Source organism: Rhinoderma darwinii, chromosome 5, assembly GCF_050947455.1.
Source record: "Rhinoderma darwinii isolate aRhiDar2 chromosome 5, aRhiDar2.hap1, whole genome shotgun sequence".
Lineage (NCBI taxonomy): Eukaryota > Metazoa > Chordata > Amphibia > Anura > Rhinodermatidae > Rhinoderma > Rhinoderma darwinii.
In genome coordinates, this window is record NC_134691.1 from 61964814 (window position 1) to 61983324 (window position 18511).

General features: G+C 41.5%; 1 protein-coding gene across 1 annotated transcript; it reads left to right on the forward strand.

Moving 5' to 3' along the window:
- The first annotated feature begins 1900 nt into the window (after positions 1-1900).
- Positions 1901-18296, forward strand: ZFAND1 (zinc finger AN1-type containing 1). The gene is made up of 8 exons (XM_075828139.1): positions 1901-2112; positions 5596-5638; positions 6850-6889; positions 9408-9535; positions 9629-9720; positions 11713-11834; positions 16626-16781; positions 18094-18296. The coding sequence occupies exons 1-8, from the start codon at positions 2058-2060 to the stop codon at positions 18262-18264; spliced, it is 807 nt and encodes a 268-aa protein (XP_075684254.1). The 5' UTR covers positions 1901-2057; the 3' UTR covers positions 18265-18296.
- The last annotated feature ends 215 nt before the right edge of the window (positions 18297-18511 follow it).

The window sequence follows — 18511 nt, forward strand, 5'->3', positions numbered from 1 at the left end:
GCCGAGTTTTGCGACGCGGTTTCCGCGTCAAAAAACTCGGCAAAAGACCCCGTGTGAACATAGCCTAAGGCAGTTTTTTTCTGCTTTTCAAAAAACACTATGTGCACATACCCTTACAGGAATAGTGTCTGATTACCCATTATAAATTTTTTGAGCAGCACAGGAGGAAGACAGCGAGAATGGGGATCTTATAAAGATGAGTGAATGGTGACGATACCCGGAAATGGACTCCGCCAGACGATGCTGAAGTTGGTTTCTTATTCAGCAGTTTCATATTCGCATTTTCAGTGTGTGTGGGGCACTATGGGGGCATTATACTGGAAGAGAGGTACTATGGGTGCATGATAATGTGTGGGGTGGCACTTTAGGGGCATTATACTATTAGGTTGGGTTCACACACCCTATTTACGGACGTAATTCGGGCGTTTAACCTCGATTTACGTCCGAAAATAGGGCTCCAATGCGTCGGCAAACATCTGCCCATTCATTTGAATGGGCTTTACGATGTTCTGTGCCGACGGTCATTTTTTTTACGCGCCGCTGACAAAAGACGGCACGTAAAAGACACCCGCGTCAAAGAAGTGCCTGTCACTTCTTGGGACGTAATTGGAGCCATTTTTCATTGACTCCATAGAAAAACAGCTCCAATTACGTCCGTAATGGACGCTGCGAAAAACGCCTGCACTTGCCTTTACGTCTGAAATTCCGGAGCTATTTTCTCCTGAAAACAGCTCCGTAATTTCAGGCGTATCGGACGTGTACGTGTGAACATACCCTAAGGCTGGGTTCACACTACCTATTTTCAGACGTAATGGAGGCGGTTTACGCCTCGAATTACGTCTGAAAAAACGGCTCCAATACGTCGGCAAACATCTGCCCATTACTTTCAATGGGCTTTACGATACTGTGCCGACGACCTGTCATTTTACGCGTCGCTGTCAAAAGACGGCTCGTAAAATTACAGCCTCGTCAAAAGAAGTGCAGGACACTTCTTGGGACGTTTTTTGAGCCGTTTTCTCATAGACTCCAATGAAAGCAGCTCCAAATTATGTCCGTAAAAAACGCAGTGAAAACTCAGCGAAAACGCAGCGAAAAACGCGAGTTGCTCAAAAAATGTCTGAAAATCAGGGGCTGTTTTCCCTTGAAAACAGCTCCGTATTTTGCGACGTTTTTGACTCTACGTGTGATACAACTTCTGATTTTGTTTGTACATGTACGCTTCAAAATGTAAAGTCTATGTTGACAGTTGACGCTATATATATAAAGACTAAGGCTGGGTTCACACAACCTATTTTCAGGCGTAATGGAGGCGTTTTACGTCTCGAATTACGCCTGAAAACCCGGCTCCAATACGTCGGCAAACATCTGCCCATTCATTTCAATGGGTTTGCCGACGACCTGTAATTTTACGCGTCGCTGTCAAAAGACGGCTCGTAAAATAACAGCCTCGTCAAAGAAGTGCAGGACACTTCTTGGGACGTAATTGGAGCCGTTTTTCATTGAAGCCAATAAAGAACAGCTCCAAATTACGTCCGTAATGGAGGCCCCGCAAAACGCGAGTTCGAGCAATTACGTCTGAAATTCAGGAGCTGTTTTCTCCTGAAAACAGCTCCGTAATTTCAGACGTAAATGCAGTTATCGTGTGCACATACCCTAATATTGCTGTTTTTCTCTCTGAATCTGTTCTGAAAGTATAAAAAAAACAGAAACGAGTACTGCAGCTCTGCAGAGAAGCTCCTGCTGTCACACTCAACGCCAGAATCCATTAGCTTACTGCATTCCACCTTCCTGCACAGCCGTCATCCAACCACCAGGGGGAACCCTACACCAACTAAAAAAAAAATAATCTGTTCTTCCTTTTCCTTCATCTGAAAGTGTCTATGGAGTTGATAGAGGTATCCTAAGATCGCCTTTTGATGACGTCATTAATAAGCGTCTCAGAATGACAAAAGGAAAACGAGCTAGCCTCTACCGATGATAGTATTTAGAAAATCGATTGTAGAATCAGCTTCCTATTCAGTGGCTTTATATGATAGTTACTAGTGGTTAAGATCGTCATGACGGAGCTGGAGATCGGGCAGCACTGTGATGTGGAGCACTGCTGTCAGCTGGGTAACTGATGTTTCTGTGATTGAATATATATATATATATATATATATATATATATATATATATAATTTGTTGACATTTGTTTAAGTCGTCTAATAAAAAAGAAATAAATTGCAGATGCAAGAATAATTTCACGTTGAAGGCAAAAAAAGTGGGAAGTGAAGGAGAGGGGAATGAATAGTGGACTGAGATATAAGAGCACAAAGATAAGAAGCAAATCATATACATGTAGAATGGACATGGATGGAAAAGCAACTGTATATTTACACTGCAGAAGGAAGTTTAGAATCTCATACAACAATGCTCAAATTTTGTAATATATGTATATAAAAATTCCCTAAATGTGGCTTCCAACATGTGACTCTTATGGGGTGGGACGACGACGACTGTTTTTGTTTACTTTGCAGCCGGTATAAAGCCACATTATACTTCTATATACTCATAGCGTCCATATAGACTGCTATATAGGTATTGCATATTTAACGCTGTATGAGCTTTTTTATATTTTCCTAGTCTCTAGAACCTTTCACCTCCCCATACTTGTGCAGCATGTAATGGGGAGGGCTGCACAAACCCTGGGGCACTTTAAAAAAAATTCTACCCTCCTCCGTTATTTAGATATCGGTGCCGTTATATTTTGCGCCCGATATTTAAATAACCCCCTGAACTGTCAATGGGGCGTGTAATGGCAAGGGGGTGTGTTACTATCACTGTAACACTGTCCAATGAGCTACGGACAGTGTCACAGCAAGAGCTGAGCTGGAGAGAGGAGAGCGTGTGCGAGAGATCACAGTCTTGTACTTGTCCGCCGAACTGGCAAGGGGGCGTGTCACTGCTGCGGACAGTGTAAGAGCTGGAGAGAGGAGAGCGCATACGCTCCCCTATCTCCAGCTCTTGCTGTAACACTGTCCGTAGCTGATTGGACAGTGTCACAGCCATAGTAACACGCCCCCTTGCCATTACACGCCCCGTTCACAGTTTGTGTGCAGTGCATGGAAATCACGCGCAGCACACGGACCCATTGATTTTCAATGGGGCCGTTCACACATGCAGGAGTTTTCACGCAGAGAGAGTCTGTTGCGTGAAACTCACTACATGTCCTATATTGGTGCGTTTTCACGCACCTACGCGCCCATTGTAGTCAATGAGTGCGTGAAAACCACGCACCGCACACTGATGAACATCCGTGTGCGGTGTGTGATTTGCGCATCAATTCAATTAAATTTTCACACGCGTGAGTCTGATATGCCCGTGTTAATGTAGCCTTAGGCCTTATTCACACGAGCGTATTTCACGTACGTGTTAAAACAAGGGACGTCACACGGACCTATGCAATTCAATGGGGCCATTCAGTCATTCAGTGTTTTCTGCGTGAAACCCACTGCATGTCCTATTCTTGTTCGTTTTTTGAGCATCACACACCCATTGAAGTCAATGGGTGCATGAAAATCAAGAACAGCACACGGATGTCATCCGTGCACTGTCCGTGATTCACGTAACAGTTGCTAAAGAAATGATGAGAAAAGAAAAACCACCTCCTTCAGTTTTTTTTGCTGACCTAAAAAACGTGTGTCATACGGATGACATACGCGCGTAAAAAACGCAGACTAGCACCCTACATGGATGTCACACCGAACTGCAACGCAAGAAAAATGCTGCGTTTTTTCATGCACGCAAAACGGACGTTCATGTGAATAAGGCCTAAGGGTAAGCAGAGCAGAGCTTTTAATGTCATGGCAGGGAGGGAGTCCAGGGTTTTCCGCTACACTCGGCCAAAAACATTGACCAGCTGCAGGTGACTGGGAATCCCGGAATTGCAAGTGGGCAGCTTCATTAAACGTGACCAGTCTTAGCCGATAAGCAGCTGTTCTTTGCGACTGTTATGAAGGTCCAAGTTCCCACGGCTTTGCGAGTGTTGAGTACGGACAAGTCTGACGGCAACAAAACACTAATTTACTTGGATTCAGCCCTTTCCCAACCCACAACCACTAGTGCAGCTTCTCTAGCCAAGTAAGAAATAAGTCAAGTAAGACATTTTTAGGTGGATTTACACGTTGTGTAATTTGACGCCACATATTTGTCCGCAGCGAATCAGCTGCAAGAACCTCATGCTTTACATATGGATTTTGTTGCAGATTTGCCAGGAATTGCTGTGGATTTTACCCTTTGCATTGTAAATAATGCAGATTTTGTAGCAGATTTGCTGCGGTCAAATCCGTGGTGCAAAATTACATCGCATGTATATCCACCCTTAGGGTACCCACACACAACGCAGATTTGTTGCGTCGTTTCCGTCAGAATTTTCAGGCAAGCAGGCTAGTGGATGAGATTTAACAAATCTCATCCAGATGCTGCTGAATATTTTCCACATGGAAATCCAGTGAAATTTTTGGCAATATCTACAATACATGCAGTTTTACTGCCGCGTGTGACACACCGCAAAGGGACCCACTAAGACTATCACCCAAGGGCCCACACAAACCTGGATCCGGCCCTAGATCTCTGGTGTCAGACCTGATTAAATCTAATCTTCTCATAGATCATAAATCTGTTAACACATGCAGCTACTACTGAGGTGGCTAATTCGGGTGTTCTCGATCTGTGTGCCATGAAAATTCTCGCAGCCATCATTAAATATTGTAACGAGTTAAAGGTGGCAAAACTTTAGCACCCAAATCGTATATAGTAGGATGTTCAGTAACCATGTAGCCCAATACCTTGCTATTCCGAAACCTATGAACCACATGGCATGACCACCAGCAGTGGTAGAAGACGCCCAAAACCTGGCAGTCCCTAAAACATCATGGTAAAACGTTCAAAACGTATAGTCAATAGTCAGCTCACCCAGGTGTAGGTAATAGTGCAAGGACGGCAGCTAGGGTACGCTGAGGCTCCGCAACGATCAAAAGGAGGATGTCCAGCACTTAGAAGAAAAAAACCACTATCCTGTAATGGTCCACAATGCAGAACAACATTCTAAACGCAGGTAGCATGGTTTACTGACGCGTTTCAGGATACACTAAACCTTATAGCATCATGCTGTCTTGCCAGCTACCCTGCTGATTGTAGTGCACTTTTCTTACCACTATTGGAGAGATACGATTATCCATATGGATGCAATAGAGAGGGGTCCACCTGGGTCAACCAGACTTAGTTGCATACGTCAGCGCATCAGTTTGGCAGCATCCGTCAAACGTTTGTCACACATGTGTCCCTTACATGTGTATCTTACACAGTTCAAACTGATCTGTTACATCTGATGATGAAGTTGAGATCAGCTGCTGTCTGTTTCCCATGGAAACCAGTAGAATCTTGAAAGTTTATCTAAATGTAAATGAATGGAGAAAACAGCATGAAATAAGTTCAAATTAATATAAAAAAAACAATAAAGCAAAGTATTTGTAAAGTTATCATGTAGATTTAATCTGTAAAACGTTGTTCAAAGTAAATTTATACTTTGATTGTTTTCAATGTGTTCATTTACAGATTTTCTTCCCTTTGTGTGTGATGGCTGCTCAAGAGTGTTTTGGTGAGTGGGTTTCCATATGAAAGCTTTAAGATCACTCTATAATACTATTTGTTTAGGAGCTATTAACCCCTTCCTGTTGCAACCAGTTTTTGTTTTTTCATCCTCGCCTTCCAAGAGCCATCGTTTTTATTTTTCCGTTTACCGGGCCTTTTTTACCGTGACGAGTTGCATTTTTTAATGGCGCCATTTAATATACCATATAATGTTGGAAATGAAAAAAACATCAAATGACATGTTAACTTTATTCTGCGGGTCAGTATGATTACGGTGATGCCGAATATATTCATTTTTTTTATGTTTTAGTACTTTTACAAAATGAAAACAATTTTGTTAAAAATTGTTTTGTGTCACCATATCCTGAGCTCCAAACGTCGATGGAGCTCTGTGAGGAATTGTTTTTTTGTGAGGCAAGCTGTAGTCTTTATTAGTACCATTCTGGGGGTACATATGACTTTTTGATTACTTTTGACTTCATTTTTTTGTGGAGGCACTCACTTCAATGGGAGAAGGCTGCAGTACCGTGAATCGCCACAAAATCGGTGTCGACGATTCACAGTGAGCAAGTAGAAATGAAGGGGAAGCAGCGCTTGTACAAGCGCTGCACCCCCTTCAAAACAACTGATCGGCGGGCATTCCGGTAGTCGGACCCCGAGCGATCAGCTATTGATGGCCTTTCCTGAGGACAGGCCATCGATTTTTAGGGACTGAATAGCTCCTTTAAAGAAGTTGTCCCATCAGGGCAAGCATGTCTAAATGCCCTATTAAGGTATATGGATGTCATAGAGGGGGTCCCCCGCTGGGAACCCCTATGTGCCAGAACGGAGAGCCACTGCTCTGGCGGACCCAGCACATCCTTGCATTACATGAATAGTCATTTATAATTCTAAATGTGTACCTAACCGCTGCTACCCCCAGCAATAACAGCTGAGCGCCGGGGGTGATAGAAGCCGGCTTCTTTTTGAAAAAGGGTTGTGTTCATGACACAAACCCTTTAAATGCTGAAGGAACCCACAACGATCACACTTGGATGGATATCCTAGGCTTTTGCTTTTGTTGCACGTTATTTACTGCCATAAGGTGTATATGTATAATAGTGTATTATTTTCTTCATACTTATTATTCCAAATATCTCGCATTTTACGCGTTCTGTTTCATAGCTGCATTGATTTGTATATAACAAAAAGTTCTAATATTTTTTTTTTTCTTTAAAGCCTCACACATAGAAAAAGGGATTGCCATGACTGTACTGCGGTAAGTGAAGATATTTTAACTAGAACACTAAAAATGTGGTGTTTTATTTTTTTTAATTAATAAAGAGAAGACCATTATAAAAATGGTTATTTGTCATTACTAATGAGTGCCAGGAACAATGAAAAGATCTGCATGTGCTATATTCTAGAAGTAATGCACTGCTCGCCCACCAGGGGGCAGTATTTGCCATCTAAAATGCTATACTACAGTATAACTATACATGTACAGTTATTCATAAAAGAGCATTTCATTATTAAATAGAAAAAAAATACTAGTTCCTTTGTGTTCAGCCATTTATTAGATGTGTTTGCATCTTAGCGGGGTCGCATTGTACAGATGGATATGATATGGCTGAATATAAGACTACGTGCACACGACCATTGTTTTCGTCAGTGTGCTATCTGTTTTTTTTAACGGATAGCACACGGACCCATTCATTTCTATGACCCCATGCACACTATCTTGTTTTTCATGGTTCCTTGTGGGGGCTGTGGGACCGGGCCGCAAAACTCAGAGCAGGTTCTATTCCTGTGTCTGTTTGCTCCTTCGTCTCACCCATTCAAGTGTATGGCGACGTGAAAACCACGGAAAGCACACGGATGCCATTCATGTGTTGTTCATATTTTAGGGATCCGTTGTTTATGGAACTCAAAATACAAATGGTCGTGTGCATATAGCCTAATTGTAACGGGGATGTACTGTATATATTTTAGGTGAAATGCCCTTTACAATGTAGGCTCAAATGTTATGTAATGTGTACCCCTAACCTTTAGTATCGGACTGGGGTTCCTTGGGCCCAACAGAGGAAATGATTCTGAGGGCCCACCCTCTATGTATACAAAACATGCATGTGTCCACTCTTCTGACCCGTAAGGACATTGTACTGCCATACTGGCCCGTGCATAGACCTCATGCTGATCGCGTGGACCCAGCTAGTGTGCCCGTGTGATCAGTAGCGGGGCAATGGCTATAATACACAGCCGCAGCCAAGCTCTAATGTCGTAGATAAAAGAAACCTCTGATCTCCGCTGCTAATCCCTTGAAAGGGAAAATGTGATGCGATCGAGGGATGTACCTTATATGAACAGACAGCCCAGGGTCCAGTGAAGGACCCCAGGGATATCTGACCATACTTGGGTATGCCCTAACAATTGCCTGTGTTCTATCAGTATATAGATCTATTCCAGTACGTTAAAGTTAAAAAATAAAAATCCCTCTTTGGGATTAAAAAACAAAAATAAAGTAAAATTAATAATAAAAAATAACTAATTTATGTTGATCAGTGTAAGCTGTAAAAAATTACAACTGCAGCAGAACTTTTTTACTACATTTTTGTCAAAATAAAACTTTTATAAATTAAACCATAATGTAAATGTACCAAAAAATTACACATACATAAAGAAGAACTCATCCCGCAAAAATCAAAGTCTCATACAGTTGAACAAAAAGTTATGAGTGGCAGAAAGCAAAACGGAAAAAAATAATGTTTTGTCATCCAGGCAAAAATTGCATCATAAGGCTGGGTTCACACTGAGTTTTTTGCAGGCGGAAAATATGCCCCAAAGTTCCGTTTGGAATTTTGCGGCAGATTTTCCTCTTCCTGCACGCTGATTTTCGCTGCGTATTTTGCACGTGGCCATTGAGCGCCGCGGGCCTAAATACACTTTCTCTGCCTCCCATTGATCTCAATGGGAGGTCAGAGGCGTAACCGCCCGAAGTTAGGGCATGTCCCTTCTTTTTCCCGCGATCCTGTTTTTCCGCTCGCGGGAAAAAAACGCCTCCGCCTCCCGTTGAAATCAATGGGAGGCATTTTAGGCCGTTTTTTGGCGCGTTTTCCGACGCGGTTTCTGTGTGAACTGGCCCTTAATGTTATCATTGCACACGCAAGACTTCTCATCAATAAGGGCTAATAGTTTATTTGTGAATCAACCCATGAGGTTGTGTTCACATCACCGTCGCTTTCCGCTGAGGGGTTCCGTTGGAGGTTTCCGTCTTGTTAACTCCTCAGCGCAAAGGCAGGGTGACAGGGTTCCGTTGTTCTTGACTGAACCAATAGCGCAGTCGACTGCGCTATTGATTCCGTCAAAACGACTGAACCATATCACAACGGTGACAGGCGGAAACCATTAGCTAGGTGTCCGTCGCCATTGAGTTCAATGGTGAGGGAAACAGAAGCTTAAGTTTCCGTTTTGCCTTTCCGTTGCGGGGTTAGCCCGACGGAAACCTCCAACGGAAGCCCTCAACGGAAGGGCAACGGTGATGTTAACAGGCCCTAAGAAAAATACCCTGGGGACCAGTGGTTAGCTCTAAATGGGGTTTTCTGCTGGACCTGTAGAGCCCATTATTGTGTCCGATGAGATGTGTTTGTGTTAATTCCGACTATCCATTTATTAGAAGCTGGCATTGTCTAAACAGTAACATATTATTGTGACCTACAGGTTGTATATTGGTGCCTGGACTGTGTGGTGATGGATACTGATACTGTCACGCACTCATTCCTTTAAATGTATTATTACAGGTGACTACAGGAAGCAGCAGAGCACAGTGTGAAGGCGGCATACAGTACACTTGTTCTTACACAGGCTGCAGCGGGAGGGAATTGGTGGAAGTTTTATGTCCTTTCTGCAAAAAACATTTCTGCTTGAGGTTTGTTTGGTCAGATACCAGGTACAGATAACGCTCCACGTACCTCGCTCTGCACTAGTCTGATTCCTATGTGGCGCCCTCTGTCTTTTCCAGGCATCGTCACCAGCCAGACCATAAATGTGAGAAACTGGAGGCTCCAAAGCCACGGATGTCTGCAACCCAGCAGCTGGTGAAAGAGATTGTGGGTATGTTGATGTTCTCTGGTATTATGTATTCATTTGTTTCAGTCATTTATATGGCAGCAGCGTATTCTGTAGTGCTGTACACATATTATATCCATGTAGTAGTGCCCGGAGGATAACCGCAGCACGGGGAGAATATATACAAACTGGACCGCAGTGCTGCAATACAACAGTTCTAACAATCCTACTGTTCTTTGTCTTGCTGTGGTGTTTAACAGTTTGTGAAGTTTTAATAAAAACCTTGTGGCAACACATCAAGATGTTTTTTCTCTTTAAACTTGTAATATTTAGACCCCATATATATCATGTTTTTAGCCCATGTTTAAGGTACACGTTGGGAAAAGCACCCAACTTATAAATTAAACGTAGGCTGTGACGGATGCCCAACAGTAGCATCTGTCACCCATACACTATCATATGACACGGTAAATATATACTATTCAAAAATGACGACAGCACTCTGCGAACACTAATGCCACCTAAACGCTATAAATAAATATAATTAGACGCAAAGTCTCACAGGACATAAGTATAAAGGTGGGAGACAAATCTCAACCACCCATGAACACAATTAGAGATAAAGACTCTAACAATATATAATAAACTAGAGAAAAAGAGTCCATATATATCCACATATGAAAAAATTACACATCTTTATTAGTAGCATCAAATACATAAAATTACAAGAACAGAGAATCTAAAATTAAATCCTTGACTAAGTCACAAGTACCTATATAGAACAGAGTATATTAAATTACATTTGAGTGTATAGACTTTATTAATGTTCAAAATTACTCCTACACAGGGTACATCTACATAAATAAGATGCAAATACAGAAAGTACAACAGACCAGACTGAGTAATATTAAAAAGTATATAGACCCGCGTTTGCCTAAAGAGACTAGTGTCCTTAGGAAAATAACATAGTGTCCATATGAGTCCAGCAAATGCACTTACCCATGTTTTGAGGAGAATCGTGTGACCCAGAGTATGGAAGTGCGCCCCGACGCGCGTTTCACTTATAGCTTTCTCAAGGGGTGCCGGTATTTTGATTGTGCCCAGTTTTAAATAGTAGTCTTCACAGTCCTTTAATCATTGTATGCCAATCAGGCGCCGGTATAAGTGGCGCCTAACTGTGACAGTGGTGACGCACAGGGATGACGCACAGGGATGCACTGCCGATGGACGTCACTATCTTACTGCGCATGCGCGAATCCCGGGACGCGTCACCAGGGAGACAGCACAGGCGCAGAGCCAGAAAGACAGCCCACGGGCAGGAATCGGCGCCCCATCTAATTATTATGTCCTATCCCGACTATCCCAGCAGAACAGTAAGTGTATATATATGAAAGCTCATGATGTATACATTTAATAGATTCCAGTGACGAATGCCATACAGTGGCATCATTCACTCATAGGCTCCAATGTTTTGATTTTTCTGTTGCAGGATCCCGTTGTATGGAATACTACACTATTCCATACCTGAGAAAAAAAAATGTATACTGACCTATATCATCCCTGTAAAGGCCAAAGGGAAACTCTTTAGGCCTCCGTCGGGCTAATGGAGCCCTGTAGACACGTTTATCATGTACGCTGGGAGATTTTCTGGAGTATATTCTAAATGTATATCACAAATGTGATGTGAACAGGGCCTTACTAAGATTATTGTTAAAGGATTACCCCAAGTACTACAGGATAGTAAACATTACCCAAAAAAGTACAATATGCCAAAAAGGTAACAGCCCACTTATTTTAAATTCAACTTAAAAGTTCAGTTTTAGAATTTGGGTCTGTTCGCCATTAGTGAAAGTTTTCATTGTTGAAGTAATTGATATTAATTAGGTGTTGATTAAAATCCCCTTTTTCTGTGGCAATGTAAATTTTATTAGTAAGATATTAATTGTCTGATTCTCCTGAACTGGCAGAGAAGCAGATGAATGTTCCACGTAAATCGCAGGATACTTCCTTATGGATGACATTTAATGTGATTTTCAGATTCCAAAAAGTTTGCTCCTCCAAAAAAAGTGCGTAGAGGGGCAAAAAATGCAGAGACTGCGGCAAAGGTGGCGTTAATGAAGCTGAAGTTACATGCACTCGGGGATAAAGCTTTACCTCAGGTGAGACATTGTCCATAATACGGTTTCTACCAGATCTGATTTTGAATGCATGTTGACCAATCCTGACAGTCTTCATTGACTGTAATGGGGTCTGTCGGGGTTTCAGTATTTTTGACTGCAAGAAAAGCTCTACAGACTATGCTAATCTTGCAGTCAGAAAATACTGGAAACCTTGGCAGACCCTAAAAATCTGATAGAGAAAAAGAATCCTGTTGAACACAAAGTGGTAGACTACAAAAATAGTCTGAAATAGCAAATTAATAGGTAATGCCATACTCCACAATACTTCACAATACTCCGCAATACTTCAATATGATGGTTTAGTGGGTTGCACTCTCTCTATAAATAGGAGCAATCAAATGTTATTACCTATTATATATATCCGCAACATTATCTACTATGGGATTGTGAAATGAGATAGAAAGGGGAGGGGTACATCAATATTCAAATATAGATACGCAGTCATAGTAGTGATTAACCCCTTCATGCCACAGCCAGTTTTCGTTTTTTCCACCCCCGCATTCCAAGAGCCATAACTTTTTTTGTTTTTCCACCGACCCCGACAATGTAAGGGCTTGTTTTTTGCAGGACCAGTTGTAGTTTTTAATGGTACATTTGTTGTACCATATAACGTACTGATAAACAATTCTTTGGGGGAATGGAAAAAAAATGCGATATCACCATTGTATTTTGGGTTTTGCTATCACGGTGTGCACCGTGCAGTAAAATGACATGTTCACTTTATTCTGCGGGTCGATACAATTATGGTGACGCTAAATTTGAATAGTTTTTTTATGTTTTATAACTTTTACAAAATAAAAACTATTTGTCGCCGTATTCTAAGACCCAAAACTTTTTACATTTCCAGTCGATGGAGCATTGTGAGGGCTTGTTAATTGCAGGGCGAGCTGTAGTTTTTAATGGTACCATTTTACGGTGTTTATAACTTTTTGATCACTTTTGGTTCCATTTTTTAGAGAGGTGAAGTGATATTATTTTTTTATTTATTTTTTCGCCGGAAACTTAAACAGTTTTTTCTCTATATTAGTAAAAACATATGTATTGCACTTTTAGCACTCTTTTTATTAAGCCCTGCCTCTGGTAGGGCTTAATAGGGGGACAAAGATGACAGCCTGGGGGCCTTCATTAGGCACCCAGGCTGCCATGACAACCATCAGCACTTTGCAGTCATGGTCATGTCATGGAAGGGGCCAATGGGCGACGAAGGTGCCCCCCCCCTCTTTCTAACGAGTTATTTGTGACAGTCGCTATTGACCGCGGCATTTAAGTGGTTAAACGGCCAGGATCTGAGTTGTCTACAATACTGACCATTACATTGAGGTGTCGGCTGTAATATGTGACTGTTGGGTATGGAGAGTAAGGGGTCTATGTTGAAGGAGAGAGCCCTTCCCAAACAAGCTTACAATCTGAAGCAGGGGTATACAAGTTTTTCTTATCCATGGGCCTCCATGTCAGATTGTACCACTTCCAGGGGTTGAAATAAAACTTTGAGGTGTATTCCCATAGGAGACATTTATGGCATATCCTATGTATTTGTTATAAATGTGTCAGATGGGAATACCCATTTTATAGGAAAATTTTTGGTAAAACTGATGAAAATACCAGCCTTGCACTTCCACCTTTCCGAACAGTTTTGCTTTTATTGCTCCTTCAATTTGCTTATAATAGAACTCATATCGCCCCACAGTGCCCACCATAACAGATCACTATGCCACACAGTGCTCCCTATTAGTGTCTGCCACACAGTGCTCCACATAACTGCAAGCCACACAGTACATTGCTAGTACTTACCTGTCCCTGCTCCTTTTCTTTTCGACATGGAAGACACTTGAGCTGCCACCAGATGGCGCTGTCCTGTATCTTCCAAGACTTGCTTTGATATGTATGACCTGTGAAGGGAACGGAGCTGCCATCCAATGACCGCACTCCATTTTCTGCAACAAAAGGATGCAGCTGTCTCTTGACCGCCATATATTTCTGAAACTATTGGAGCACAGACAAGTCTGTGTCCCGTTGGTTGGGTTATGCACAGAATGGCTTTGCATGGGATGCAGACTGAGGGGAGCTACCTCACTTACCAGCGTGCTTCACCATTTACCCATAGTGTATGAAAGAAATAAAATATGAGGAATGAGTACAACAGAGACTACTTGATGGAAAAAGTGGGGTAGGCCACCACTTTATTAATAAATCAAATATTTATGTTCTCATATTTTTTAAGTGGTCATATCGGCCGCCGCTTATTCGCGGTGGACATGTATGACTTGATGTTAGAATGAGATGACCCTTCTTTATAAACACTGCTCTCTCCGCTCCACCAATTATCAATAAACGTCATCTGTACAAAAAGATCAGAAAAACCGTAGGCCAACGTGCCTACTACCGAAATTGACATTGCACAATAATAAAGAAAATTAGGGGAAACTTCTAAAGAGAGGGTGGGAGGGCCGATTTTTACCAGGACACGCTGGGTGAGGAAAAATGAGTAGGTTTTAAACTTTTATTAACTTGGCTCCAACTCTTATTAAACAGTGGAACCAATGGCAAATTGCCAAAAGCCCGCTATTATGAAATAGCCCCCTCAGTCAGAAAGCGTCCTATCGTTAAACCCTCGGGTCCCTGCACTCCTGTTCTAAAGGGATTTAAGGATAGAGACCGTGGGTAGGGGTAGTACAGGCTGGGATATTGGTGGTATTCAGGTGAATCTTGTGGTGGATTATATACTTGTCTGAGGTAATCTCCATTTCTTCATTACACAGAGAAGCTGCCTCGTCCGATTTGCATTGACAATACAAGATGTAAAACACTCTCGTATTTGTAGATATTATTTGCAGGGCAACAATGGCGAGTGTAACATTTCCCGGACCCTACTCAGTAATTGTCAGGTGACTCACAATTGTAGAGGAATTTCCAGTAATGAAATATTAGGAGATTTCTCGTTATGCAATTGTTTAATATAATTCTTAAGGAGACCAATGCAGCAGCCATATTGTGGGCAGAGCAATATTTATTTCTAGATTTAGTTATTTAAAAGCCTGTTATATCACTGTCCTATATTATATCATTGTATTCTAGTGAATTCTCTGATGCCACAAGTTCTAGAGCAGGTCTGACCGGTCTTACATGTGTCTTTAGACATTCATTGGGTTTGTGTCAGATGTTAACACATCTTATACCTGTTGTTCATTGATGACACCTATTCTGTCTGCCCCATGGTTTACTTAAAGGGCTACTAAACCTAAAATATTACAAAACATAGAATAATTGCAGATCTGTGTGTAAAATTATTTTTCTCTGGACAGAACATCGAGTATTTCAGCCTGTGGAGAGGCCGGATGTTATGTCTTTTTCTAGATTTACCACAACTGAAGGCTGTAGGGACATTCCTGCCCTTCTCTACCTAATTTTATTTGAATTATGTTTAGCCCTGGAGCTTAAGAAAACTGTCAGTCTGTTAAAAGAAGAAGAACACACCTCACATGGATGATTCACAGGGCCGGTGTCAAAACCATGCAAACTTATGTAGATGCCAGGGCCCACTGGGTTTTGGGGGCCTATGGCAATCTGGGTAAATCCATTTTGTCAAGCCAAGGGTGGGTAGACAAGAGGGCCCAATTGTAGATTTGGACTTACATTTTTATAATTGACGAAACATTAAGTTATATACTATCCGGGTGGTTTGCCTTATTGTACAGTTAGAATGTGCATATTGTAGATCAGGTTGTCCGGTTTCAGCAAAATAAAGTTTTCTTTTTTGTATAATTAAAAGTTATACAATTTTCCAATATACTTTCTGTATTCATTCCTCAGGTTTTTCATTATCTCTGCTTGCTGTTGTTCAGAAGTAACATTCATTGTTTGATTCCACAGCTACAATTCTGTCCATGGTCACGTGATGGACACAAAGGTGCTGGGCTCGTTATATTTTGTGTATCAGAGCTGTGTCTTCTAAGGCCCTGTCCACACGCAGTATTTTGACGGAAACAGCTCCGCAAAACTCGTCAAAAACCGGCCGAAAATGCCTCCCATTAATTTAAATCGGAGGCGGTTTTCTCCCGCGAGCGGTAAAGCCGCCCTGCGGGAGAAAGAAGGGACATGCCCTATCTTTGCGAGGTTATGCCTCTGACCTCCCATTGACATCAATGGGAGGCAGAGAAAGCATATTTTGCCCGCAGCACTCAATGGGCGCGAGCGAAAATCGCGGCAAACGGCGTAAAGGAAGGTCAAAATCTGCCTCAAAACCCCAAACTGAATTTTGAGGCAGAATTTTCCTCCTGCAAAAAACTCCATGTGAACCCGGCCTAAAAATTGTACCAACTGGAAGTAAACAATAAATGTTCCTACTGAATAACAGCAAGCAGAGATCTTGAAACAGTAAAAAATTAATACAGAAAGTATATGGGAAAACCGTATAATTTAAATGACACATAAAAATAACATTGATTCGCTGTTACCCGACAATCCCTTTAAAGCCTTTTTGTATGTAACCATTATGGTTACAATTAGAACATTAATGGTAACAATATTTGCGCAATGTTAAAGGCATAAAACGACAACTACAAAGAATAAAAGTATGGTTTATCGTTGATGAAAATTGGTTGTCAGGGATCATAAATCTGTGTTGTATAAAACGGTAAATGTGTACATGGGCCTGTATCTGCTAGTACAATGTGTGGAGGATCGTCAATGCTGGTGGGCTTATATCCCAATAAACTGGTTGAGTTGTTGCTTTGAATGCAATTTCATCTCTTACATTTCTGTTCATTGCAGCCAGAAAGGATCTACTTTCAAGTGTACTTGCCTAAGGGTGAAAAGGACAAAAGTAAACCTATGTTCTTCTGCAAGAAGTGGAGTATTGGAAAAGTTGTGGACTATGCAGCTTCTATAGCAGGCCTGAAAAATGACAATAACAAAGCTGCTGCAAAGGTATATTCCTCGCTCCGTCCTCCGTGTCAGGTGTGCATGGCGCCGCTGTCTACCTGTATAAACTGCAGCGCTTCTGTCTACAGTTATGTCCAATTAATCTATAAAGAAAAGCCGCAAGTATTAATGACTGAGATGTGAGGTAATCTGCCCACGTGTTGTCTTCTGGCAGCTCCCACATCCTAGAAGTTACAGGGAAAGGGAATATCGGACATCAGCTTCATACCTAACACTGGCCGTCTGAAAAAAAAATCCCAGTTCTTTACCAAACCGAGGCAATGGAGGCAGTTAGAAGAAGAAAAGATTTTTATCACGCTAGACGGTGGCATGATAAATATTTACAGATGGAAGGTCGCTAAAAAAACGGATGAATTTTCGATTATTGGTAGGAGTTTTACGGTTTTGACTAATAGAGTAAAACTAAGGCCTCAAGCACACATCCGTTGCTATTTGTACTGACGTAAATCACGGACCGTTGAAACACGGACCGCACACTTGTCCTTGTGCGGACCATTGTTTCAACGTACCACATGAAAAGGTAGGCTGAGACTGATCTGTGAAAAATGGACAGGAGAAGGACTTGTTCTATTTTTCGTAGGATGGACGCACGGAAAATAATGGAAGTGTGCATGGCCACATAGAATACCGTAGTCGATTCCCCTATTCATTCCGTCAAAACGACTTAACCCTTAAACAACGGTGGCAAACGGAAACCATTTGCACCGGATCCATCACCATTGAAATCAATGGTGATGCAAACGGAAACCTATGGTTTCCGCTTGTTTGTTTGGATTCCGTCCATGGGTTTCCCTGACGGAAGCCATGAACGGAGTCCAGACGAAGACTATCATTCATAACAACCAGTAACTTTCTAATATACTTTGTGATTCACTTGCTCATCTTTTTTCAGATCCCTGCTTGCTCTCAGTGAATGGTAAAATTATTTTCTATAACAGTCATTCAAATTAGTGAGAACACAATAGCATATAATTTCCCTCTATACAACTAGTAATAATGTAGCAGGGGACCATAGAGGAATTAAAAGGTGTTTTTTGTTTTGTTTTTACTTAAATTAAATTAGTCCCTAATGATAATATATTCAGCTTTCTAATAAGTTTTGCATTTCCATTTCTCGCCATCTTACTTTGCTCTCATTGAATGGAAACTTCCTTGTTTACATCTAAAAGCTGAAAACCTGTCCTGCTTCTCTGTCAGATGGATATAATCAGGACAGGTTTTCAGCTTCTGAATACAAAAACAAAGTAAGGTTTTCAAGCAGGATGCATTTACACGGTGTGCCATATTTGTCTTACAGAAGCTGAGGGTTTGCCATGCGGAGACAGGAGCGGCTCTACCAATGGACAGTTCTGTGGAAATCTGTCTTTCTAGTGCAGAAAATCCTTTATACAACGGTGGAAATATTGTCATAGAGTATTTGGATAATGAGAGCAATGAAATTGTAGATACTAGTTTGTATTTATCATAGGCCATAATAATAAAATGATGATGTTTTATACATGTTCTCGTGTTCAGTACAATACATCTTTTTTTCTTCGTTTTTTTTTTACAACAATATTCTCCATCTAGGGCATGCCCAGTTAACTGGGGGCATACAAGATTTTGTACGCATTTTTTTTTAAGCCCCAACCAGAATTGGATCCAAAAGAGATGTCCGTTTAAAGGCTATGTACACTTTTGAAGGCAATTTTTTTCTTTAACCCCTTCCCGCTTTG